The 14,264-nt window shown below is 37.5% G+C and overlaps 1 protein-coding gene across 1 annotated transcript; it reads left to right on the forward strand.

Annotated features, from left to right (window-relative positions):
* The first annotated feature begins 3,741 nt into the window (after nt 1-3,741).
* LOC116422554 (keratin-associated protein 6-2-like) lies at nt 3,742-8,775 on the forward strand. Its single transcript, XM_031961263.1, has 2 exons — nt 3,742-3,914; nt 8,550-8,775. The coding sequence occupies exons 1-2, from the start codon at nt 3,742-3,744 to the stop codon at nt 8,773-8,775; spliced, it is 399 nt and encodes a 132-aa protein (XP_031817123.1).
* The last annotated feature ends 5,489 nt before the right edge of the window (nt 8,776-14,264 follow it).

Genomic DNA, 14,264 nt, shown 5'->3' on the forward strand with positions numbered 1-14,264 from the left:
TTCTTCCTCTATAATCTCAGGTCCTTCTTTCATGTTGTTCCCATAAATGAACACTATTGTTATTGTCAAATTTTCAAAAAATTTCATATATACTTGGTATCATATTCATGGTTTGTAAATTCTAAATATAAGATGTTACTGTTGATTTCAAAATTGTCTTCACAGTCTTAGTCTGGAAAGCTAGATGAAACAGAGGATTGAGTACTGGAAATGGAATCAGGAAGACTTATATTCATGTGTTAAAATTTTTCTTTGTAACCTCAGTAGTTGAATACTCTGTTTGCCTCAATTTCCTCATCTGTATAATGGACTGAAGAAGGTTATGGCAAATGAATTTCTTTTCTTGGTCACAAAAACTTCAGATATAGTGACAACGATTCAGACAATAGTGAAAAATGATTAAACAACAAAATCCTTTCACTATTTAGTTTTCTCCAGAAAATTTCAAGACCTGAAGCACAGCACTAGTTAATTACAGACCACAATAATCATTGAAAGGATCATGTACACAGTCCAAATATTTTGTTTTGTTTTGTTTGTTGAACATTTTTCCCCAGACACATTCCAAACAAAAAAGATTTACATTTTTTTCAAAAATTTTTGAGTTCTAAATTCTGTCCCTCATTCCCACTACCACTACAAGACCTCTTATGAAGTTATTAAAAATATTTCCATAAAGGTCAAGTTGTCCAAAAAAACATAGATCTCTCTTGCTAATGAAAATAAAAACCCTCAAGAAAAACGTAGTTAAGAAAAAGAGAAAAAGATATGAGACAGAGAAAGAATGCCTCAGTCTTCATTCAGCCACAATGAGTTCCTTCTCTAGGTGTGGATAGGAATTTTCATCATAAGTCCTTCAGAGTAGACATGAAAGATTGTAGTACTGAGACCAACAAAGTTATCCACAGCTGGTCATCTCAGAACATCACTATTACTTTGCATAAAGCACATTTTACTTTGCTTGTGTTCATGGAGTACTTTTCAGATTTTTTTCCTTCCTGAGAGCATCCTGGTCATCATTTCCCATAAAACAAAATATTCCGTCATAAACATACTCTACGGTTAATTGAACCATTCCACAATTGATGGGCATCCCCTCAATTTCCATTTTTTATGCCCTGAGAAAAGTGCTTCACTGTCTGAATATCATCAGCTAACTGCACTTTCAGTGAGTTGAATCTCTACTAGCCAGCAGCACATCCTGTCCAAATCAAACACTGACATAAACTTGTAGTTTTTCCTGACATGAGTGCAAGGATGTGCTACATAGCCAGAAAACACTTAAACTGTCAAGTCATCTTAAAACACCCAAGAAAAAGAGCACCTGCTTGGCTGCTCAGCACCCTGCCTAACAACCTTTGGATTCCTCAGCTCCACCGGCTAGACTATTCACAAAATCATGTCCCTGACAAAACTTCAGAATATACTAGAGCTTGACACTCCACCTGGCACATAGGCAGTGCTTACTAAATTTTGTTAGTTTTTGTATTCCCACTGGCTTTTAGTTGGAAAACTCCTCAACATCCTCACTCTTTTGAGTTCTTTCTAAAAAAGTCTCCAAAATCTTGAACAATTCATTGTCAGGAAACATTACAATAAGATTGATTTCATGGGTAAAGTGTTCAGTAGAAAGGAAATTCTTTCTCACCCTCTCTAAGCAAAGAATATTTTATTTTGGTTAGGAAATACAAAAATCAGTTGATTGGGGAGAATGTTTTCTCTCAATTATTGTTATACTCCTTTTTGCCAAACAGAAGGGCTCTTATACTTACACTATGCGTTGGTCATAAAACACCTTAAAAAAAGCTAGGGCAAGTCCCTGAATATTTTCTAAAGCTGCAAATCTGTGTTCCTTGAATTGAGTCACTTAGGTCTCAGTATAGAGGATCTTTTAGCATGTGATTTGGACTGCTCTGGATGCTTTTCAGCTTAGCCAAAAAACACTCTTGAACAGAGCAGTGCTATTAAAAAAAATTTCTATCTTCCTAAACTTCAGTTTCTTGTATTTCACTTCATGAAATCTCAAGGTTGCAGTAAGTTTTCGGTTTCTTAGGTGATTTCTTATTGGGCAACCATATGCTTTTGATTGTAGTTTTAAGAAGACTAGAATCTGGAAGAAGAGATGGCACATTTCTAGATGCCTAACAGACTTAAATTCATTTTCTTCTGGGAGACTGAAGAATTTCTGAGGTGCTACTCAGCCTGAGAGTCAAACCTTCTTCTCTTCTCTCTGCTACATTTTCTCATTTGGTGTTCACCTGATTTGCCATGGACTCAGTTACTTGCTCAGTTTGATATAAAATAATCCAGTTCCAGCTCCAATTCCAGACCAGCATTTCTTCTGAATTCCCTGTTTCAACAAGCTATCCATGACTTGAATGCACGGTCCTACAAATCTCCTATTGTCAATACTGCCAATGACTCCCACATTTAAGAGCACACTGCCTTTACAGTGGTTTGTGAAAACTATACAGGGTCTCTAGCTGTTCTCCTTTCACTTGTTTTAAAAGCCTTTAACATTTCAGCCCCAGTTGTCAACTTCAAGAGAAATTGCTCTCTACAACTTTTCCAGTGATGTCCTCCTAATTAAACTTAAAAGCCACTTCAAATTTACTGTCACTTTTATCCGTCTTTGGCTTTGACACTGCTAGTAAATTATTCCTCCTAGGATTGCTTGACTCTGTTCTTCCTGGGTTATTGCCTTTATTCTTCTTCTTTTTGTCTTCTTCTTGTAGTTATTTTTTTTCTTCTTCATATTCTTGTTGTTTTTGTTCTAGTTTTGGCCCTCCTTTTCCTCCTCCTCCTCCTCCTCCTCCTTCTCTTTCTTCTTCTTCTTCTTTTTCTTTTTTCTCCTTCCCCCTTTTTTGTCTTTTTCTCCTTCTCCTCCTCCTTATCTTTCTTCTTCTCCTACAGCTTGTTTTTTTATATAAAATGCTTGACTGAAGCCCAGATTCTGCCCCTTTTCTTTCTTTTACCAATGCTATCTAGAATGCGAAAGAAAAATGTCTTTCCACTCCAGACTTTAAAAGCCAATCCATTGTATACTCACTGACACAGATCTAGAAAAATAATAGTATCTCTCATAAGACCTAGACCCTCGTTATCAACAGACAATACAAAAAATTTTCAATTTGATAACTATTACAAATTTCAAATCATCCCAAGTCTAGAACAGATTTCCAAATCTTGCTTTATTGCAAAACTCCCTAGCTCTTCAACTAGTCTTATCCTTCAAGAGCAACAATATCTAGCCAAGTGTGTAGGTTTATACTAACAGGCACATCCCTACCCCTCTACTTCCACCACAAATATCAAGACAATTAATTAGACAAAGGATTTCATATCTGTGGTAAAGTATCAGATGGCCAGGGAACCATGTCAAGTGGAAGGAGAATGGTAACATTTTGGAGAGTCTGGGTAGGGCTCAATCACATTTTTGGGCATCATCATAATCATTCATATTATCGGAATGAGATTGTCACAAAATCTTCTCAGAAAAAATAATGAATCAAGAGGGGAAAAACAAAACAAAGCATTAAGGAGCTGCTGGTGGTGTCAGAAACCAAACAATTGCAAGAATGTGATTTTACCAAGGGAAATTGGTTAATGGAAATGATGAAATCCTAGTCTGACTCTGTCATACTTCCTGCTCAAAGGGTATAAAAGCTGCTGTGCAGATGGTGCCATACATACAAAAGACTCTATCCTGAAAATCCATCCATCTAAGTGAATCCTGACACCATGTGCTACTACGGCGGCTGCTATGGGGGCCTGGGCTATGGCTATGGCTCTGGTTATGGCTGTGGATGTGGCTGCTTCCGTGGCCTAGGCTATGGCTGTGGAGGCTGTGGCTATGGAGGGCTAGGCTATAGAGGCTATGGCTATGGCTGCTGCCGTCCATCTTGCTGTGGAAGGTATTATTCTTATGGCTTCTACTGAATAACCCCTTACTATTGGGCTGTCAAGGAATCTATAGTCCTAGAAAAATATTACCTTCCATCTGTGTCTGCAACTGGGGTACATGGGAAAGCTACCACAACAGGGTCTAACAATCCCCATGGCACACTCAGAACATTGACATGGCAGTGACCAAGAAGCAGCAGGACCCTTCCTTCTGGGAAATAATGCAGACTCACCTGTCAGACTTCTCCAACAACTCCTTCCCAGCAAGTTGGCTCATCTCTCATACATTAATATGCCTTTTATGACTTTGCAATAAACTTGTTTCCCTTGCTTACCAAAATTGTTGTTACTTATCCTGCTTGATCTCTGGCTCCTTGGGTTTCAGTTTACTGTCAAGAAGAGATTTTCAGCCTTGATGTGCTCAGCTGTGTCACTCCAGAAATTTAGGTCTCCAATGCATTTTTGGTCACAAGCTTATACCTCTGAAAATTTCTATTCAGAAATGAATTATTTCCACGTAAAATGTCTTTCTCAGATTTGACTACTGCAGTTCTTACATCTTAGTCCATTAAAATACATATGCCCCACTTTATTGAAGGAATTTCTTTTGTCCCTTATAATCTTGAACTTTTCTGTCATTATGCCTATAAATGGATAATGTTTTTACTGTCAAAGTTTCATATATTATTAGTTTTATAATCATGGTTTTTAAATTCCAAATCTAATATATCCCTATTGATTTCACAATTGTCTTCTCAGTCTTAGTCTGGAAAGCTTGGTGAAACAGAGGATTAAACTCAATTTCAATTGATCAAGGATGGACAGAAGCAGCTACACCCAAAGCAAGAACACTGGGAAATGAATGTAAATGGCTTGCATTTTTGTTTTTCCTCCCGGGTTATTTATACCTTCTGAATCCAATTCTCCCTGAGCAACAAGAGAACTGTTCGGTTCTGCACATATATATTGTATCTAAGATATACTATAACCTCTTTAACATGTATAGGACTGCTTGCCATCTGGGGGAGGGGGTGGAGAGAGGGAGGGGAAAAATCGGAACAGAAGTGAGTGCAAGGGATAATGTAAAAAATTACCCTGGCATGGGTTCTGGCAATAAAAAGTTATTAAAAAAAAAAAAAGAAAAGAAACAGAGGATTGAGTCAGGTTTTTAGTGGAAAATGCTCTCAGAACCCTCACTTTTGAGTTCTTTCTAAAAATGGTCAAGCAATTAATTGCCAGGAAACATTATATTAAAGTCAGTTCCATGGATACAAAACCTTCAAGGAAAAAAATCTCTTTTTCACCCCTCATTAAGCAAAGAAATATGAAAATCAGTTGGTTGAGGCTTTCTCTAAATCATTATTATTGTTCTTTTTGACAAACAGACATGGTCTAATACACTATATGATGAGCATAAAACATGTTAAGAGAGCAAGGGCAAGTCCATGAATATCTTCTAAACCCAAAAGTCCTTGTTCCTTGAATTGAGTCACTTAAGTCTTATTCGGGAGGATCCTTTACCATGTGGTCTGGAATTCTCTGGATGCTTTTAAGTTTAGCCAAAAACCACCCATGTACTGAGTAGTGCTATATACACAAAACAATACTTTCATCTTCCTGAACGCCAATCCTTTATATTTCACTTCATGAAATGTCAAAGTTATTGTGGTATTTCTGGATGTCAGGTGACATTTATTGGGCAACCTTATGCTTTTGATTGCAGTTGTATGAGGACTAGAATCTGGAAGAAGAGATGACACACCTCTGGATGCCCAACAGATTTGAGTTTATTTTCTTTTGGGAGACTGAAGAATTTTTGAGGAGCTGCTTTACCTGAAAGTCAAAACTTCCTTTTTTTTCTTTCTGCTACACTTTCTGATTTGGTGTTCACTTTATCATGGACTCAGTTACTTGCTTAGTTTGATATAAAATAATCCAGTTCCAACTCCAGTTCCAGACCAGCATTTCTTCTGAACTCACTGGTTCAACAGGGTATCCATGGTTTGAATGCATGATCCTACCAATCTCATATTGTCAATACTGCCAATGACTTCCACGTTTAAGAACACATTGTCTTTACAATGGTTTGTGGAAACTATTCAGGGTCTCTAGCTGCTCTCCTCGCACTTGCTTTCCCAACCTTCAATTTCAAGGGAAATTGCTCTCTGCAAGTTGTCCAGGTATGTTCTCTTGATTAAACTTAAAGGCCACTTCAAATTGACACTGCTGCTAAATTACCCTTCCTGGGTTTGCTTGGACCCTGCTCTTCATGGCTGATTCTCCTTCATTGATCTTTTTGTCTTCTTGTAATTATTTTTCTTCTTCTTCATATTTTTCTTGTTATTCTTGTTTTTGTACTCCTTGTTTTTCTGCAATTTCTTCTTTTGTTCTTACTCTTTTTTTTCTTTTTGTTGTTCATCTTCTTCATCATCATAATCATCTTCTTCTTCTCCTTGCCCTTCTTCTTCTCTTTCTTCTCCTCCTCTTCCTCCTCCTCCTCCTCTTCTTCCTTCTCCTCAACCTTCAAGAGAAACTATTCTGTAAATTGTCCAGTAATGTCCTCCTGTGTAAACCAAACGTCACTTCAAAGTGGCTGCTGCTTCATGCAACTTTGACTTTAAGACATGGCCAATTACTCCTCCTGTTTGTGCTTGACCCTGCTCTTCCTGTCTGATTGTGCTTTCTTGTTCCTGTTCTTCTTCTTTTCTTCTTCTTATAATTCTTGTTCTTTTTCTTCTTCATCTTCTTGTTGTTGTTCTTGTTCTCCTTTTTTCCTTCTTATACTTCTAGTTCTTTTTCTTCATCTTTTTTTTGTTCTTGTTCTTTTTCATCTTCTTGTTTTTGTCCTACTCTTTGTTCATCTTTTTCTTCTTCTTTTTCTTCTTGTTCTTCTTCATGTTAATCTCCTATTTCTTCTTCTATTACTACTTCTTCTCCTCCTTCTTCTGCTTCTTCCTTATCATGTTCTTTAATGTAAAATGACTAATTCAAGCCCAACTTCTGTCTCTTTTCTTTCCTTTATCCATGCTATCTATAATAAGAGAGAAAAATCTCCTTTCATACCAGAGTTTACAAGCCAATCCACTGGACACTCAATGACACAGGTCAAGATCCACAACAGCAATTTTCATAAGCTCCAGATGCTCACTATCAATAGTCAATATAAAAAATTTCACTTTGATAATTATTACAAATTTCAAATCAGTCCATATCTAGAACAGATTTCCTCATTTTGCCTAATTGCAAAGCTCCCTGTCTCTCTTCAACTTCTCTCCTTTCAGGAACAATAATATCTAGCCAAGTTTACAGTGACAGAGACTTCACTGAGCCTCCACTTCCACTGCAAATATCACTGTAATTGAACAACCCCCTCTGCCCTGTATTCACAATATTACTGACACTGAAATACTTCTTTCCAATCACAAAGATTCTCTTAGACAAGACCCTCACAGCACCACTTCAAAAGAGCTTCTGACTGGTGTGCATGACTCTGTTGTTTGCTAACCTAGATCCTCTTTCCACTCAGGTGTCCAATGAATTGTTTAGACTCTTCCTCCCCTAGGACTCTTGAAAGTCCTAGGCTCCACACTTGTCTTGTAAAAACCATCTGTCTTTCCTTTTCTGATCATTTAAAGATACAGCTTCTGTCTGGCATTTAGCCCTCTTCTGAAGCTGTGTAATTCCCAAACTGTCATTTTTCATATCCTTTATTTCATTTCTTTAATTTGATGGTGTTCCCGGTGCTAGCCAATCTTCATTCAAATAATAAATGACATATGCTTTCTATTTGCCTTTGCATGGACTGACTATCCAACCTGTCCAGAAATCTCTCCTCTCTCCTAACTTCCCCTTCAACATATTCTAGTCCATTAGTCTCATTCTAGTCCATCTTCTCTCAGTTTGAAACCTAACAGTGGTGCATGGGCTTGCTCACTTCTCTAAGTATCCTGTGCCTCTGCCTCTAAGATGTTCTCTCATCAACTCTCCCTGTTTGTGGCAGGTCCCTCTGTATTTACATGTTCTCTCTACTTTTAGGATTTTAAAGTGAGACAAAGAAGGGCATTCTGTAGACATTACTTGTTTTCCTAATATGAGGTTAGTGGAGGACAAAGCGTAAAAATTGGGGAGGTGATTTCTATTTTATCTGCTTTTGGAATAATTGTTGGACGGATAGATTCCAACACACTCTCAAGTCAAATCTAAAATTTGTATGAATCTCCTGTCACTGGAGTGTCGAAGACCATTTATTTAGAGAAAGGATTCCATGGCTGTGAAGAAAAATCAGAGCCAGGAAAGTGTGTATAATGGAAAGAGGATGGTGACATTTTGGAGAGTGATGCCATGAAGCTTGGGTAGGGCATCAGTCACGTGCTTTAGCATACCTTTGGCAACATCATAATCATTCACATTATGGGAATGAGATTGTCACAGAATCTTCTCAGAAAAATAATGAATCAAAAGGGAAAAAACAAAAACAAAACATTAAGGAGCTGGTGGTGGTGTCAGATGCCAAACAATTGCAAGAATGAGATTTTTCCCAGGGAATTTGGTTAATGGAAATGATGAAATCCTGGTCTGACTCTGCTACATTTCCTGCTTGAAGAGTATAAAAGTTGCTGTGCAGATGGTGCCATACATACTCAAAGACTCTATCCTGAAAATCCATCCACTCAAGTGAATCCTGACACCATGTGCTACTATGGTGGCTGCTATGGAGGCCTGGGCTATGGCTATGGCTCTAGTTATGGCTGTGGATGTGGCTGTTTCCGTGGCCTAGGCTATGGCTATGGAGGCCTGGGTTGTGGAGGCTATGGCTATGGCTGCTGCCGTCCATCTTGTTGTGGAAGATATTATTCTTATGGTTTCTACTGAAAAACCTCTTGCTACTGGACTATCAAGGAATCTGTAGTCCTAGAAGGACATCACCTTCCATCTGTTTCTACAGCTGGGCTATATGGAAAAGCTACCACAACAGGGTCTAGCAATTTCCATGGCACATTCAGGGCAATGATGCAACAGTGACCAATAAACAGCAGGACTCATTCTTCTGAGAAGTGATGCAGACTCTCACCTTTTATGAAGGAGACTTCTCCAACAACTCCTTCCCAGCAAGTTGGCTCACCTCTCGTACATTATTGTGTCTTTTATGACTTTGCAATAAACTTGTTTCCCTTGCTTACCAAAGTTGTTTTTATCTGTGCTGCTTACATGTCTCCTTGGGTTTTAGGCTATCATCATTAAGAGATTTTCAGCCTTCATGGATTTATTTGTATCACTGAATAAGTATAGGTCTCTGATGCATTTTTGGCAACAAGCAGATACCTTTTAAATTTCTGTTCAAAATGACATTATTTCTATGTAAAATAGCTTTCTCAGATTTGCAGTTCTTACATATAAGTCCATTAAAATACTTATACCCCATTTATTGAAGGAATGACCTTTTTTTCCTATAATCTCAGGTTCTTCTCTCATATTGTCCCCATAAATAGACAGTGTATTTATTGTCAAAGTTTCAAAAATAATTTAAATATACTTGGTATCATATTTATGATTTGTAAATTCTAAATACATGATGTCCTTCTTGATTTCAGAATTGTCTTCCCAGTGTCAGTCTGGAAAGCTAGGTGAAACAGAAGATTGAGGAAATGGAGACAGGAAGACTTATATTCATGTTTTAAAATCGGTCTTCATAACCTAAGTAATTCAAGGCTTTCTTTGCCTCAATTTCCTCATCTGTATAATGGAGTGGAGAAGGCTATGGCAAATGAATTTCTTTTCTTGGCCACAAAAACTTCAGATGCAGTGACAATGTTTCAGACAATAGTGAAAAATCACTGAACAAGAAAATCCTTGTCTAACTCTTCTTCACTACTTTTTTTTTCTCTAGGAAATCTCAAGATCTGAAGCAGAACACTAGTTAATAGCAGACTACAATAATCACAGAAAGTTTTGTTTTTTTTTAATTTAATATTGTACCCCAGATACAGTAAAAACAAAAAATATTTACATTTTTTTCAAAAATTTTTGAGTTCTAAGTTCTCTCTCTTATACCCACCCACAATTAAGAGACCTCTTGTAAAGTCATTAAAAACATTTCCATAAAAGTTCAGTTGTCAAAACAACAACAACAAAAAAAAAACAAAAAAAGATCTCTCCTGCTAAAGAAAATAAAAACCCTCAAAAAAATGTAGTGAGGAAAAGAGAAAAAGATATGACAAAGAAAGAGAGAATGCTTCGGTCTTCATTCAGCCACAATGAGTTCCTTCTCTGGGTATGGATACGATTTTTCATCATATTAGTCATTCACATTAGTCACATTGCTATGACTTTTCATACAGAACATTACACTTTGTTTGAATTCATAGAGGACTTTTCAGATTTTTTCCTTCCTGAGAGCATCTGGTCATCATTCCCCATAAAATAATAATAATATTCCATCATAAACATATTCTACGGTTAATTGAGCCATTCAACAATTGATGGGCATCCCCTCAATTTCCATTTTTTATGCCCTGAGAAAAGTGCTTCACTGTCTGAATATCATCAGCTAACTGCACTTTCAGTGAGTTGAATCTCTACTAGCCAGCAGCACATCCTGTCCAAATCAAACACTGACATAAACTTGTAGTTTTTCCTGACATGAGTGCAAGGATGTGCTACATAGCCAGAAAACACTTAAACTGTCAAGTCATCTTAAAACACCCAAGAAAAAGAGCACCTGCTTGGCTGCTCAGCACCCTGCCTAACAACCTTTGGATTCCTCAGCTCCACCGGCTAGACTATTCACAAAATCATGTCCCTGACAAAACTTCAGAATATACTAGAGCTTGACACTCCACCTGGCACATAGGCAGTGCTTACTAAATTTTGTTAGTTTTTGTATTCCCACTGGCTTTTAGTTGGAAAACTCCTCAACATCCTCACTCTTTTGAGTTCTTTCTAAAAAAGTCTCCAAAATCTTGAACAATTCATTGTCAGGAAACATTACAATAAGATTGATTTCATGGGTAAAGTGTTCAGTAGAAAGGAAATTCTTTCTCACCCTCTCTAAGCAAAGAATATTTTATTTTGGTTAGGAAATACAAAAATCAGTTGATTGGGGAGAATGTTTTCTCTCAATTGTTGTTATACTCCTTTTTGCCAAACAGAAGGGCTCTTATACTTACACTATGCGTTGGGCATAAAATACCTTAAGAACATTAGGACAAGTCCCTGAATATTTCTAAACCCAAAAATCCTTGTTCCTTTAATTGAGTCACTTAAGTCTCAGTATAGAGGATCTTTTAGCATGTGATTTGGACTGCTCTGAATGCTTTTTAGCTTAGCCAAAAACACTCTTGGACTAAATAGTGCTATTTTAAAAAATCAACACTTCCATCTTCCTGAACTCCAGTCCCTTGTATTTCACTTCAAGAAATCTTAGTCACAGTCAGATTTTTTTTGTTGGCAGGTTACATCTTATTGGGCAACCTTTTGCTTTTGATTGCAATTGTTAAGAGGATTAGGATCTTGGAGAACAGATAACACACCTCTGGATGCCCAATAGACTTCAGTTCATTTTTTTCTGGGAGACTGAAGAATTTCTGAGAAGCTGCTCGATCTGAGAATAAAAACCCCCTTCTTTTCTCTCTTTTACACTTTCTCATTTGGTGTTCACCTTATTTATCATGTATTCAATTATTTGCTCAGCTTGATATAAAATAATCCAGTTCCAGCTCCAGTTCCAGACCAGTATTTCTTCTGAATTCGCTGGGTCCACAGGGTATCTATGGTTTGAATGCATGATCCTACCAATCTCATATTGCCAGTACAGCCAACAACTCCCACATTTAAGAACACATTATCTGTACCTTGGAAACTACTCACATCCTCTAGCTGCTCTCCTTACACTTGCTTGGAAATCCCTGAACATCACATTTCCAACCTTTAACTTCAAGAGAACTTGACCTCTGAAACTTGTCCATTGATGTCCTCCTGAGTTAAATTTAAAGGCCACTTAAAATTGACTGTCACTTTATTCCTCTTTGACTTTGATACTGCTAGTAAATTACTCCTCTTGGGTTTGCTTGGCCTTGCTCTTAATATCCTTATAATGTCCCTAATAAGGGACCCTGATTGTCCTTTATTGTTCATCTTTTTGTCTTCTTGTAATTCTTCTTCTTCTTCTTCTTCTTCTTCTTCTTCTTCTTCTTCTTCTTCTTCTTCTCCTCCTCCTCCTCCTCCTCCATCTTGTTTGTTAATATAAAATGACTGATTATATACCTCAACAACGATACTGTATGAGGATGTATTCTGATGGAAGTGGATTTCCTCAACAAAGAGACCTAACTCAGTTTCAATTGATCGATGATGGACAGAAGCAGCTACATCCAAAGAAAGAACAGTAGGAAATGAATGTAAACTGCTTGCATTTTTGTTTTTCCTCCCTGGTTATTTATACCTTCTAAATCCAATTCTCCCTGAGCAACAAGAGAACTATTCCGTTCTGCACACATATATTGTATTTAAGATATACTGTAACCTCTTTAACACGTATAGGACTGCTTGCCATCTGGGGGAGGGGGTGGCGGGAGGGAGGGAAGGGAAAAATCGGAACAGAAGTGAGTGCAAGGGATAATGTAAAAAATTACCCTGGCATGGGTTCTGGCAATAAAAAGTTATTTTAAAAAAGGAATATATATATATATATATATATATATATATATATATATATATATATATATAAAATGACTGACTGAAGCCCAGATTCTGTCACTTTTCTTTTTTTTTTTTAATCCATGCTATCTAAAATGAGAGAGAAAATTTCCCTTCCATTCCAGAGTTTACAAGCCAATCCACTGGGCACTCACTGACGCAAGCTGAGATCAATAATAGCATCTCTCATAAGATTCAGTCTCTCATTAGGTAAATAGTCAATATAAAAAACTTCACTTTGCTAACTATTACAAATTTCAAATCAGTCCATATCTAGAACAGATTTCCTCATTTTGCCTAATTGCAAAGCTCCCTGTCACTCTTCAAATTCTCTTCCCTTTTCAGGAACAACAATATCCAAGCAAGTTTATAGGTTTACAGTGTCAGAGACATTGCTACATCTCCACTTCCACTGCAAGTATCATAATTGAACAAACTTGTCTGCCCTACATTCATATTACTGGCATAGAAATATGTTTTCCAATTACAGAGACTCTCACTTTAGACAAGGCCCATACAGCACCACTCCAAAAGAGTTTCTGACTGGTCTGCTTGACTCTATTGTTTGCTCATCCAGTTCCTTTTTCCACTCAATGGATCACTGGAGCTCTTCGTCCCCTAGGACTCCTGAAAGTCCCTGGCTCCACACTTGCTGTCTTGTAAACTCCAACTACCTTTCCTTTTCTGATCATTTAAAGATATAGCTGCTGTCTGGCATTTAACCCTCTTCTCAAGCTAATCAATTCGAAAACTGGCGGTTTTCATACCCTTTATTTCTCTTCCTTAATTTGATGGTGTTCCCTGTGCTAGCCAACCTTCGTTCATACAATGAATGTCATGAGCCTTCGATTTGCCTTGTATAAATTGCTTTTCCAGCCTGCCCAGAAAACTCTCCTGTCTCCTAACTTCCCCTCCAACATTTTCTATTCTATTATACTCTCAGTTTGAAACCCACCAGTGCACATTTCTCCAAGTATCCTGTGCCTCTACCTCTAAGATCGTCTCCCATCAACTCTCCCTGTTTGTGGCAGGTCCCTCTGTGTTTACATGTTCTCTCTGGTCTTAGGACTTTAAAGCCAGACAAGGAGGGAGATTCTGTAGCAGTTTCTTATATCCCTAATGTAAGGTCAGCAGAGGACAAAGTGTAAAAACTGGGGAGGCAGTTTTTGCTTTTTCTGCTTTTGGAATAAGTGTTAAGTGGATGGACTCCTTCAAGAGGGTCGCCAACACACACTTTCAAGTCAAATCTAAAATTTCTATGAAGTCTTATGTCACTGCAGTCTCAAAAATCATTAATTTAGAGAAAGAATTTCATGGCTATGATGAAGTATCAGACATCAAGGAAAGGATGTATAATGGAAGGAGGATGGTGACATTTTGGAGAGCAAAGCCATGAAGCTTGGGTAGGGCATCAGTCACATGCTTTAGCATACCTTTGGCACATCATAATCATTCACATTATGGGAATGAGATTGTCACAGAACCTTCTCAGAAAAATAATGAATTAAGAGGAAAAAAACAAAAACAAAACATTAAGGAGCTGGTGGTGGTGTCAGAGACCAAACAATTGCAAGAATGAGATTTTACGTAGGGAATTTGGTTAATGGAAATGATGAAATCCTGGCCTGACTCTGCCACATTTCCTGCTTGAAGGGTATAAAAACTGT

This window comes from Sarcophilus harrisii, chromosome 3 (genome assembly GCF_902635505.1).
Source record: "Sarcophilus harrisii chromosome 3, mSarHar1.11, whole genome shotgun sequence".
In the NCBI taxonomy this organism is placed as follows: Eukaryota; Metazoa; Chordata; class Mammalia; order Dasyuromorphia; family Dasyuridae; genus Sarcophilus; species Sarcophilus harrisii.

Bases quoted from the DNA above. Each gene is read 5' to 3' on its own strand.
- LOC116422554 (XM_031961263.1), top strand. From the start codon at position 3,742: ATGTGCTACTACGGCGGCTGCTATGGGGGCCTGGGCTATGGCTATGGC. The intron at 3,915-8,549 runs GTATTATTCTTA...ACATACTCAAAG, and splicing joins CGTCCATCTTGCTGTGGAAG to ACTCTATCCTGAAAATCCAT.